The sequence below is a fragment of the Anarrhichthys ocellatus genome, unplaced genomic scaffold, assembly GCF_004355925.1.
Source record: "Anarrhichthys ocellatus isolate YVR2014 unplaced genomic scaffold, GSC_Weel_1.0 scaffold1150, whole genome shotgun sequence".
Lineage (NCBI taxonomy): Eukaryota > Metazoa > Chordata > Actinopteri > Perciformes > Anarhichadidae > Anarrhichthys > Anarrhichthys ocellatus.
In genome coordinates, this window is record NW_022281124.1 from 495 (window position 1) to 13,132 (window position 12,638).

Consider the following 12,638-nt stretch of genomic DNA (forward strand, 5'->3'; position numbering starts at 1 on the left):
TGCCGCATTTGGTCTTTGGTCTCCTGTCAGTTTTACAGCCACTTTCATCCGTTTGAAGAGAGGACTCGGCTCCGCTCTCCTGACCTCAGTTCAGTACGTTTGAACGAGCTGCCTGGACTCAAAGGGCAGAGGTCATCGCTTACAGTGTAGGACGGATCATGTGTGGTGTCTGAGGAAAATCTAATGATGGTGGTTACTGTGTGACTTGCCATGAGAGAACACATTTGGCTTTGAGGTACTATGGTCGAGTCGGCAAAAGTTCAAAATGAAGCCATAATGTGCAAAAATAGACTGTCGTGGACACTTTTAGCCCTGGGGTCATGTTAGATTAAAGCCTCAGCATTGCTGACGATGTTTGGTTTGAAGGAAACTAATGCTGTTATTTTACTGGTCAAGTGAGAAGTCTGTTTAAAAAAAAAAACCATCAATATGTAAATGTACGGAAGACAATTGGGGCCCAAAACTGAAGTTCTGGAATAGTGTTGCAAAAATAGTCTGAGATTAAAGTTGTACTTTGTCTCCGAACATGGATTCATTCAAAGCCTCTCACGGCCTTGATCCTCTTCTGTAAATGTCTGACGACGCGTCTTCAGCTCGTCTCCATGTGCTTTCATTTCCTTTGTCTATTTTGGTTCCCCCGGTTTGTACCGTTATGGGTGAGTTCTAAAAGCGAGTTGTTAATTGGATGATTATAATTCCTGTGAATCTCCACAGCACTGAGTACTCACACAGGTTTTATAAGCAAGTTTGGTCCCAATGTGGGCTTTGTAATATTTCTCCAAAAAAGAAATTTGAAATGTCGAGTTTGTAGAAAATACTAATTTGTGTAAAGACGAAGTGGACAACTGGCATATTTTAAACTTTTTTTTACATCCAAAGTGTGTAATTCTGCTCCATTATTGTGGAGATGGCTCAACTAGGCTACTGTACATGTGAAACATTGCTCTCCTTCATAGGGTGGGGGGGGGTCATTTGAACCAGGGGCCACATTCAAAGGGGACAGGGTGCTGATTTTTGTATGATGGAGAGACTAAACATGCTACAAACTGAAACTTTTTCTCAAGTGTTTTTTATTCCGACGTCTCTGTATCCTTTAATGTATCTTGATAAGAAAAGAAATAAAGATTTTTTTTTTTTCTTCGTGGTCAGTCATGGGCTCTTTGTCCACTGTGTGTCCCGGTGTTCGCCTCATTGCTCCCAGAGAGGAAACGAGCCGTGTCCTCTGTAGAGCCGGGTATCAAACCTCAGTGTGTCTTTAATTAGATGTGGGTCAAAAACTGCATGTTTCTTTGTCTTGTTTATTTATTCCAAGATTAAATATGTCCAAACACAAATAATATTTCTGCTAATTTTATGCAAAAAAAAGTTTTTTTAGGCAAAATAATTGCGTGTTTTTTTTTTAAATTAAAGACTTATTTATTTAGGGAGTATTTGGTAAGAAAATTAATTTTCTCCATGTGAGGTATCAAGAAGGGCCATTTTGGCAACATAAGGGGTTGAATTAGCCCTGGCATGAAAAGCGGTACCGATGCTGATGGCTGCTTTTCTAAAGGTTTGAGTGACTAAAGTTAACTATATTTAATGTTTGTGGCATTAAAGGAGCAGTGTGTGGGGTTTAGTGGCGAGGCTGCAGCCAACTAAATATCCCTCCACTCACGGCTCCTTTTACAAGCGTGTTGGAGAACTACGGTGGCCTTCAGTGGGCAAAAAAGGTGAGAGGCTCTCTCTAGAGCCAGTGTTTGGTTTGTCCTTTCTGGGCTCCTGGAGAAATATGGTGGTACAAGTGAAGAGGACCGGCTCTCTATGTAGATATGAAGGGCTCATTATAAGGTCATGGAAAACAATGAACAAGGCCAACGCATCTGTCATTTCTTTTATCAAATAGTGAGTAAAAATCTATAATAAAAGTGCTTATTCCACATAAACTTTATCAAAAAAAAAAAAGGGGGGGGGTAATAGTTCTTTGGTAATCAATGATGTTTAGCTGTGATTGTGTATTTTACAGTGAGTAAGACATAACTGCAATAAAGTATGGGCCAGCACATCTAAAACCAATCACTATTCAATCTTTTTATTACAAAAACATTGTTAGAATGGCGACAACCTAGCTGGAATCTTCATATTGACCCATTATTTCATAATCTGGCATCAATAAACATAAGATAGGTGCTTTTGTATTTCAATTTCTTTACAATTCACTCACCGTTTCCTTCCACAGTTTTCAGTTGGAGGTGCAGTTATGTGGAACACCTCATCTCAGATTTTTAAAAACTTATCTTGACGGACCACAGAACTGTGTAAATGAGGTATGATACTGTGTATGAAAGCAGTGCAAATATGTGTTATTTGAATCTGTTTTTAAGTTTTTTTATGTCTTATTTCTTTTTGGGAAGTTCAATTATTTTCTTCCTTCAAGTTATTCTAAATATGTCTGTTTGCAAATTTTTGGTGAGCATAAACAGCTGACTTTAATTTACATGTTGGGTGGGATCATTTAACACACCCACAGGTTTTTTTTAATTTATTGTAAAATTCTTCTCTTTTGTTTTATTCCATTATATTCACAAATAAAGAGGGAAAAGATTTGTGAGTCAGTGTCCTGAAGTTAGAGTCCAAACCTCAATTAATACTTGACAGCTTGAGCAGTGAAGAAGGTGACTTATTATTATTTTGTGTTTCCTGCTACTTCAGGATTAAATCTAGTTCTCAAAAACAGAACTAAATAACATTCACTGTGATTTAAAATGTCAAAAGAATAGAAAATAAAGGGATAAATCCTTTCTGGATGAATCTGAAGTGCGTTTCTACTGACGGTATGAACATATTGAAGACTTCCTGATCTGGGTCTGATTAGAAACGATTAGCCTGGCTAAAGGAAATATTTGTCTGTTTGTACTCAGCTGTGTTCCTATCAGACGGCTTTTAATTAGAAGGCTTGTTTGAAATACTTCCGACTGAGGTGTTAATTTCGACAAACCTGAAATGAACCCGAGGCCCTCGCCTCTAACGGTGTGTTCACACGGAGGATGTGGATTGAGCCCTGTGATAAACATCCACTCCAGCACAGAACTAATCAGGTTTGTCACTGACGGACGGTAAAGAATACAAAACAATGAAGGAAATGAAACTATGAGCATACAACAATGAGACATCATGGTGTCCCACAAACAGCCCTGTATTTGATCAGAAATACATACACACCGGCTGGATTCAGCTATATTCACGAATGTATTTTGTCATTTAAAGTATTATCTTATATCTATAGATATAAGATAAGACTTTACATGATATATCTACCTATATATATCTATAGACATATATATATTGATATAAATATAATATATAATGTAAAATAAAATAACTTATTTATATATATATATATATATATATATATATAGACATATACAGATATGTATATAATGTAATATGATCAGCTTATTATATAACATATGTCTGGACTCTGATTTATCATTTCATATCTTACGCAATAGAAATATAAACCAGTCTCTACTCAATCTTTTTATGACTAAAATGTTAGAATAAAATGAAATGTTATACAGTATGCCAGTGCCAGACTAGCTCTTTCACCTGACAAACAAACACATCTAAGCTAACATTAGCGTTAGCCAATGTTTGCTAGCGCTGCAGGTACTGTGACGCTGATATCGTCACAGCTGCTAACCGGATTGGTCCGTCTTCAAGCGCGTTGATTGGTCGCCGGGGACACACTCGTGACGTTGTGCTCGAGCACACCTGATGCTCATTTTCAAGTAGGAGGCGGGAGGTGAAAGCCGGTTTAAAAGTTAAGAGGGGAACACTCTACCTTTGCTTGTAACTCCATTACAGAGCAGGAGGGTCAGGGTCACTCTACTAACACACCCTTCTGCTCGTTAGACCGGGTTTTCTGCCAGGTTTCACCTCTCAAAATCTCACAAGTAACTCCATCTGTTTGCAGTCATGTTTGAGGCAAGTCTTTTTACATTTGTCTTAAATATGAGGACCTACTTTCTTTTGTAACGTGAAGTATTGTTGGCATTGGCAATAACATTAGTACATCATTGATCAGACAAATGAGGGTTTCCATTTCCATGACTGCTACTTGTGTTTGTATAGTCTTGAGGTAAATGGTAGAATAATTTAAATAATTCCATGTCGCATGAGGATCTGGGAATTTGTTAAATTAACTTGTTTGGAGGGAGTGTATAGATTAATGGATTAATAAATACAATATCATTAGATGCAGCCTTTTTCTGAAAGACTGGAAGTTGATGGAAGGGAACAACCAACAGCATTTAGCAGTCTTATGCTAACTCACAGGAGTTGGAGCTCAAATACATTTTCTGACTTGTGGGATTGTTTGCAGAAGAAGTCCCTCAACACAAAGGCACTCTATAGAGCTCATTCCACAGGCAGAATTTGGACACTAATAAATGGTGGACATCTTTTCTTAAAGATCAAAGTGACTTCTCATGAAGTGAGGAGAATATGGATGATGTGCTGTATACCTTCAACTCAAACTCTGAACCTTTTTTGTTTTCAGGCCAGAAGTGATGACTTGTTCCTGCCTTCCTACCAAGATGAGATGCTGGTGGACAACCTGCTGTCCAGCGAGGAATCGGACATAGATTGTGGCGGTGAAGGCTTCTCCCTGGCTGAGGCCCTGCTCCCCCTTGTAGAGTCCTCCTCCCCGACCCTCAGCCCCTGGGTCTGCTCCACCCGCTACAAGACCGAGCTCTGCACCAGCTACTCCACCACTGGTGTCTGCAAGTATTCCGAGCGCTGCCAGTTTGCCCACGGCCTCCACGAGCTCCACGTTCCCTTCCGCCACCCAAAGTACAAGACGGAGTTGTGCCGCGGCTTCCACACGACCGGCTACTGCTACTACGGCAGCCGCTGCCTGTTTGTCCACGACGATGCCGAGCAGCGCCCTGCCCTGCGCCGCCGCAGGAATGTCCCCTGTCGCACCTTCTGCTCCTTCGGCGTCTGTCCCTTCGGCACCCGCTGCAACTTCCAACATGTGGAGGGCGGAGATGTCGGCAGCGGTTCGGAGTCGCCCGACGTAGGAGAGGAGATGCCTGTGCCCGTTTCCAGCCCCCTCCTCCAACATCCGACCAAACAGTGGAAGCCCCGCGGAGCTCTGTGCCGCACCTTCAGCTCCTTCGGGTTCTGCCTTTACGGCACACGCTGCCGCTTCCAGCACGGCCTCCCCAACAAGATCCGAACAACCGACCAGTTCCAAGGAGGGTTGTCCGGCAGCTCTGGTTTACCTTCCCCCACCTCCCTCTTCACCTCCTCCTCTCCAATATCGTCCACCTTTTCTTCTCCTCCGTCGGACTCTCCTCTCGCCACGCCGCCGGCAGAGGTCAGTGCCCACAACGCCTTCACCTTCTCCAGTCAGCACCTCAGTGACCTGCTGCTGCCACTGGCCCTCCACCTGCAGCAGCTGGAGAGCAGCAAGGCCCAGGCGATCTGGGACAACAGGGCCATCTAACTGGATGTGGTCCCAGTTTGAAACCAGCACTGAACACCACAGCTCAATTAAATAGATTGTTTATTTTTTAAGTCCTCTTGTCGAGGGTATTTATTATATATATTTTTTTTAAGTTGAGGTTGTTTGACTTGAGAGCTTGTGTCAGCAGCTCAAGCAGGACTTGAACTGTTAAATTGCAGATTTAGTCTGGTAGTTTTGGATATGAAGTCTGTGGAATCACTACAGTTACTGCTATTAGTGTAATTCAATTTTTTAACTATTGTAAATACTTTATTAATGAACTGAGTAAATGAAATGTCTGACCTCAGAATCATGAATAAACTAATTTTAATTTCTAACCTTGCTGTGAAAGTCTTTGTTTTTTTTGAACTTGTAAGGTTTGCTTGTGCATCAAGGTCTCTTAGAAATCAATCAGTGTGACTACAGTAATATGTGAGTACAAAAAGGACACCGATAATGAGCTACAGAAAAGGTCCCTTGGTTCGCTCTTACTGCTACAGTTTACAATATTTTAGACTGTAAGCTGATCATTGTTTAAACATTACAATTGTACAACCTTCCCAAGTTGGGTGTGTAAGAACTTAACTGACCAGAGGCCTTCCATGACCTTTTTATAGAAATATAGAATGCAGAAACTGTTCTTAAATATTTTATACACAAAGCAGGGGTATGGGAGCTACGGCATCAAGGAGTTTTGTCATGATACAAAGACTTTTCTTTGACCCATAAGGCCACTAATGCACAATTTTTCGGTTATCAATAAACTTATTCTTTACAAACTGTGCTAACCAATATCTGGCATTTCACTCTTTCCCCTTCATCTTTTTGGGTTATCACAGCAGACCAAACACTCCGCAATACAAGAGCCGCCGGTGTCTGACTAGACACCGGAAAAGGCTAAAGCCTCTATTAATTGAACTGTAGCTCAATGCAATCCACCAATCACTGGCATTCACCTCTTGGCGCGTCACTAGTTTACGGAAATGGGAAAATCAATATGTAGCAGTCAAGTTGGCAAGAATGAGACCGGATGTGGTGCGTTTTAATCAAATTCATTCACTTGGATTAAGAAAAAGTAAAAAAAAACCCACTAAATTTCTATAATTTCCCTATTATATTGCATTTAATCATAATAGTGTCACTCTTCAAAAATATTCTGCGCGCTCCAATGTCGTCTTATTTTGAAGGGCGTAACTGATTTCCTTTCTCATGCTGGCTAACTTGACTGTTAATAGAGCGCCTGCTGTTTGGAGGAGCTACGCTGATGCAAACTTTCCCTCTGACTCCGATACTCGGCCAACAGCCGCTCTTAGCTAAGACGGTACAGTCTAGTTCAAATATTTGACATTTGTCATTGTACTTTTTCTGTCGTTAAACAGTAAACTTAAGCTAGTAGCATCTTACGTGATTGTAGCTGGCTACAACCGGTAATGGCTCAGGCTGGTAACGTTATTTGGTTGCCTCATTGTATTTTACTATCTAGTGTTATCTTAAATAACGCAGTAACACACTTTTATACAGCAAAACAGTGGTAGCTATCTTCGCGTCACTATAACGTAAATTATAATTTCACAATATTCACTTTTCAATTGTTTGTTCCAGCTGATAGACGAAACCCATATTTAATTTTGTTAGCATAAGGACACTGTTCGAGTTCCTACTGGAAAAGGTGGTAAATGGAAGATGTTTGTCTTATTGTCACTATCATATAATGGATACACCAAAAGTCAAGACCTGCAACGAATTGGATATGTGAATTCGGGATATGGCTGATCAATCAAGCACGAGTCTATTTGAATATAATCAAAATCTAAACCTAAAAACACCAGATGTTGCAGCCTTTACGTAGGGAGCCCCAGAAGTTCTAAAAGACCTGGCGCCCTCCACGCCGCCTCCATGTCTAAGATGTACCGGGCCTTACAAACGGTCTCAAAGGGTTAACGTAAGGTACTTTTCCTCCTCAGTTTCCGAGTCGCCCCCGCCAGCATGGCGGACCGGGAGGAGCGCCGCTTCGCCGAGGTTTCCCGGGACTCCGTCAAACTCATGGCCGAGAGTGTAGGCGTGGAGCTGGCCGACGATGTGGCTGCTCTGCTGGCCGAGGACGTGTGCTACCGGCTCAGGGAGGCAACGCAGGTGAGTGTTTCCATGATGACTGAAACATTAACGTGTTACTGAACCTAACATCCATCTTTTGAGTATGAAGCAATCACTCCATTTAGTCAGGAAAGAAATCTTTCTTTCACACTGAAAAGATGAATTTAGGTTTAAAAGCTTCATCAGCATTTACAATAGGAAACATACACAAATGGACAAATCTTCATCACGTTATTTGATCTAACATCTAAGGTGCAGTACTGACTGCGTGTTGTTTTGGACCCACACAGAGCAGCTCTCAGTTCATGAGACATGCCAAGAGGAGGAAGCTGACGGTGGAGGACTTCAACAGAGCTCTGCGCTGGAGCAACGTGGAGGTGAGTCTGAACAGCTCAGTCTGACATGACGTGAACATGCTACGGCCATCGGTGCCTCCAGCTTCTTTATCTCCGTGTGTTCATCAGGCCGTGTGTGGCTTCGGGGCCCAGGATGCTCTCCCCTTCCGCCCGGTGAAAGAAGGAGAGCTTTTCTTCATCGAGGACCGGGACATCAACCTGGTGGAGTTGGCTCTGGCCACCAACATCCCCAAGGGCTGTGCTGAGACCCTGGTGCGAGGTATGAGCTACCGCCCCGTCATAAACTATTCACAGAGGTATCATTGATGCTGAAAGTTTTTTTTTAAATCAGGAGGTATCTTTTACTAATCATTGTTCCTGTTTTCTGCTGCTGTCAGTAAACGTGTCTTACCTGGATGGGAAAGGCAACCTGGAGCCTCAGGGGACAGGTAAGACTCAGACACATCATTATTAACGCACTCAACACACAGTCGTCGATGTTGCTCCTCTACTCATGATCAAGGAAGTGAATGCGAGGAGGACAGAATCCCTAATATGTGAATTAAATCGCAGTGCTTAATCTTGTCAAATGTCACTCTGGTGCATGCTCACAGAAATGCAACACAATGTAGTAAAGCAGAAGATGACGAGTGTGATATAGTGTATTGACAAGTCAACACACAGCTGAGTCACTGGCAGGCTGTGTGCAACAAAATAAACATGGAGGAAGTGGTTCAATTTGAAGTCCTTTATTTGGTTTATATTGCAAAAAACATGCAGAAATGAATTTTATTGAACATGCATGTAAAACTATCCTCCGCCTTATTCAAATCCAGGGTTCTGACCAGATCACTACATGCTCACTAGCCCCTAAAGGAGGCATCCTTCTGGAGATGTTTTCTACCTGTTACATTTGAAATGTGTGCAGTTAAGGCACAGAAACACCGTCTCACGTTGAGCTCCTTATTATTTCTCATGCTGTATCTACAGCATAGGTTAAATTGAATGTATGTCACTGAGTGTATCCGTCTAACCCTGACGGAGGTGTCCAGTGTTCGTCACTGACTGTTGCATTGTCTCAGTTCCCACAGCGGTGCAGTCTCTGTCGGACGACCTGCTGAAGTACTACCAGCAGATCACTCGGGCCATCCTGGGAGAGGACCCCCACCTCATGAAGGTAAACTGCTGCTGAGCACGGGTCAGTCCGGCTAATGAGTGGCTCTGTTCCAACCCGTTTCTTCTGCGTGTTTCAGGTGGCTCTGCTGGACCTCCAGTCCAACTCCAAGATCGCTGCCCTCCTGCCGTACTTTGTTTACGTCATCAGCGGGGTAGGTTTGTCCCATGATCACGTCTCGTGGATAATTCACTTTTAAACTAATCCAAACAAACGGTGACTGGAGGAAATGTCCTGGTAAAGCGATTTTAGATGTAAAATCTAGCATATTTTTAAAAAGTAGATAAAGCAAATGTAAACATGTTGATTGTGTGGCTGTTTCTGTGCAGGTGAAGTCAGTAAGCCACGACCTGGAGCAGCTCAACAGGCTCCTCCACATGGTGAAGAGCCTGGTCCAAAACCCCTACCTGTACCTGGGCTCCTACGTGCGCAGCCTGGTCTCCAGCGTCATGTACTGCATCCTGGAGCCGCTGGCCGCCTCCATCAACCCACTCAACGACCACTGGACCCTCAGGGACTACGCTGCTCTGCTCCTCAGCCACATCTTCTGGTGAGCAACGAGCTGTTGGCTACTCTGACCCGCATTCTGTCCACAGGGTTCAAATGACCACATGAATACCATACATGTGTCTGCAGGGATACTTGTACTTAATATGAAACAAATAATTTGTAAAATAAACAGTAGAGTTAAAATAGGAGATCACTCATATTTTACAATACATGCAGCATCTTTAAATTAGAGCATTTTCAGGCCTGTTTTTACCTGTGAAATGTACTCTGTAAGTCAGTAGTGCTGCGTTGTTCCACAGCGTGCTACGTCACGGCTTCATTCATGCTTTTCCATTGTCAAAAGTTCTGGATGGTACCCGGTCCTCTTGTTGGTACCAACTCGGTCGAGGTTCCAAGCGAGCTGAGCCGACCCTAGAAGGCGGAGCTAAAACGCTGCAGGCTGCTGATTGGTCAGAGAGAATCCTCACCAGATCCTGCACAAACAGATTTTTAAATAGCCAAGCTTCTGTCAATAGCAAACTGAATTTTTTTTTATTCACTCGACCCAGTTTAAAAAAAGTATATCTTTGGCGTATTCTACGCTGTACAATTGACGAGATGCAGACGTTCCTGTTTGGTTGCTGAAAGGATTCAGAGAGTGTAGTGTTGAGGATCACGGCAGTTTCATTGGTCGTTGCTATTACGATCAGCTAAGAGTCCCGCCTACACTACTATCTGCAGTGGAAAACGAAATGGAGAAAAATAACTGGTACCGAAAGTTAAGACGAGTCAAGCAGAACCAAACCATGCAGTGGAAATGAGGCACATGTCTCTTAAGCAGTTTGTCCATCATGACACAGAAACCTTTTTTCAGTCACTGTTTAATATTCCTGCATATTAAAGAGCATCTCTCACAGCCAGTGTAGCATTGTCCAGTTTATATTCCTCTTAATATACGGCATCATTTAACAAAGTGCATCATATCTGAGGTGGCTAAGACCACAGCTGAGACGTTGATAAATCAACAGAAAATTAAGAAAACATTTTGGTATTTTTGTTCGGCATAAATCCCTAATTTGACCTAGTTCAATCATGTGAACTGTGCTTTATTCTTTGTTCTTTGTTTCATGTGACAGTTAATGGACTGTCTTTGGGTTTTGTACTGTTGGACGGACAAAACAAGACATTTGAGGACATCCGTTTGGCTTTTAGTACATTTTCATGGACATTTTCTCACATTTTATTCTCAAAACGATTCATTCCTTCAATGAGAAATTCTGAAAATAATAATTATTTGCAGCTGGATCTCTCCCCAAATCTCTCTGTCACATGGGTTAATAGGTTTTGGTCCAAAGCTAGCTTGAGTCTGTGGTTTCTGGGCAAAATGTTCAGTTTGCTGTATTTTTTGTTGTGCCGCTTGAGGGCAGTGGAAATACAAATATTTATTAGTGCTGGGCAATGATTAAAATTTTTAATTGCGATTAATCGCATGATTGTTTTGCGATTAATTGCATTGTTATGCGCAAAGTTCAATAATGAATTCAAAAGTAGTGCACTTTTATTTTAAAAGAAATGAACAAAAGGTCAATAACATTTGGTTTGCAAACACTTTAAACAAATAAGGTTCTTTTTAACAGCAGTATTCCCTTTACACAGTATCAGTTATATTACAGTTATAATGATTTCTGATAATAGATATTCAGCTGGTGTTCACAACTTTATCTTCATGTGTGTTAGAGATGCAATTAGAAATATACACCTTGAAAACTGCAAACCTATCTACGTCATGTTTTTTTATGTTTGTTAAATTCTCAGTAGCGATAACTAAATGATATGCTTATTATACATATTACAAACAAAACAACTTTAAAAACTCTAAAAAGTATTTTGGTCAGACACATATGCAACGCTTATTACCGTAATATGTGTGGTATTTGTTATAAATGTACGTTGGTACATAGAAGGTGATAAGCTGTACATGGAGGGACTTAGGACACAGGGGGATGTAGGTGAAGCATGGGAACCTGGAGGGTTGTAATAAATGCTAATGAAGAGTTGAGTTAAGAGCAGTTTGTTCTCACGTGCTTAAATGTTTATTTAAAAACACGACAATATGTATTTTGATATTGTCACGTTTGATCCTGTAACGAGACGATCGCGTGCACGTGTGTGTGTGTGTGTGAGAGACAGGAGGGACCGACGGTTCCGGACCGGGCGTGTCACGGGGGGTGGATAATAACGTGTTAACTTGCCCAGTCCTAATATTAATACATATGACCACCGTTTGCTCTATCGGCGAACATATTAGCATTCTGTGGCCTGTTTACACATCCAGCAGACGCGGAGCAACATTAGCATTCTGTTTGTTTTTGTGCGTGTCTCCAGGACTCACGGGGATCTGGTGAGCGGTCTTTACCACCAGATCCTGCTGTCGCTGCAGAAGGTTCTGTCCGACCCGGTGAGACCGCTCTGCACCCACTACGGAGCCGTGGTGGGGCTTCACGCTCTGGGATGGAAGGTGTGTTCACTGCTTCTGTAAATCTCAGCAGTCTCGTGTTTCTGCATTAAAGTACCCGTCGTACATTACACTGAGATGGTGTGTAGCTGTGGTTAGTGACTTACAGCTCTATTGTGATTCATGGAGTACAACTGTATCATCTCAGTGTCTGTGAGACACTTTCAGAGATATTTATCTACAAATACGTCGAACATTCTCCTCTTCAATAATATATTTTCGTTCCATGTCGTCTTAATTGTCTGTACACTCAGTGTGTCTGATAGTATTTGCAAATATTCTTCACGTGTCTGCTTCACTAAAGCTTTGAATTATTCAAACTCAAGATGTTGTATTCCTAAATATCCTGGATGTCTTACGCATCATTTTGTAGACATTTCTGCAAACACCCAATTCAAACTATTGAGGAAATCTGGAGGTCTGCACCAGAGTCATTGCTGTAAACCGCTCTCCTCTCAGGTCTCCTCAATAACCAGTGTGACGATCATCTCTGGTGTGTGTGTGTGTGTGTGTGTGTGTGTGTGTGTGTGTGTGTGTGTG

The 12,638-nt window shown here is 42.0% G+C and overlaps 2 protein-coding genes across 2 annotated transcripts; both read left to right on the top strand.

Moving 5' to 3' along the window:
* Positions 1-3,463: 3,463 nt before the first annotated feature.
* LOC116377354 (mRNA decay activator protein ZFP36L2-A-like) lies at positions 3,464-5,829 on the top strand. Its single transcript, XM_031838974.1, has 2 exons — positions 3,464-3,966; positions 4,541-5,829. The coding sequence occupies exons 1-2, from the start codon at positions 3,958-3,960 to the stop codon at positions 5,489-5,491; spliced, it is 960 nt and encodes a 319-aa protein (XP_031694834.1). The 5' UTR covers positions 3,464-3,957; the 3' UTR covers positions 5,492-5,829.
* An 888-nt stretch (positions 5,830-6,717) lies between these two features.
* Positions 6,718-12,616, top strand: LOC116377353 (TAF6-like RNA polymerase II p300/CBP-associated factor-associated factor 65 kDa subunit 6L). The gene is made up of 9 exons (XM_031838972.1): positions 6,718-6,812; positions 7,456-7,624; positions 7,876-7,962; positions 8,050-8,200; positions 8,319-8,369; positions 9,003-9,097; positions 9,174-9,248; positions 9,424-9,644; positions 11,969-12,616. The coding sequence occupies exons 2-9, from the start codon at positions 7,478-7,480 to the stop codon at positions 12,120-12,122; spliced, it is 981 nt and encodes a 326-aa protein (XP_031694832.1). The 5' UTR covers positions 6,718-6,812; positions 7,456-7,477; the 3' UTR covers positions 12,123-12,616.
* Positions 12,617-12,638: the final 22 nt, after the last annotated feature.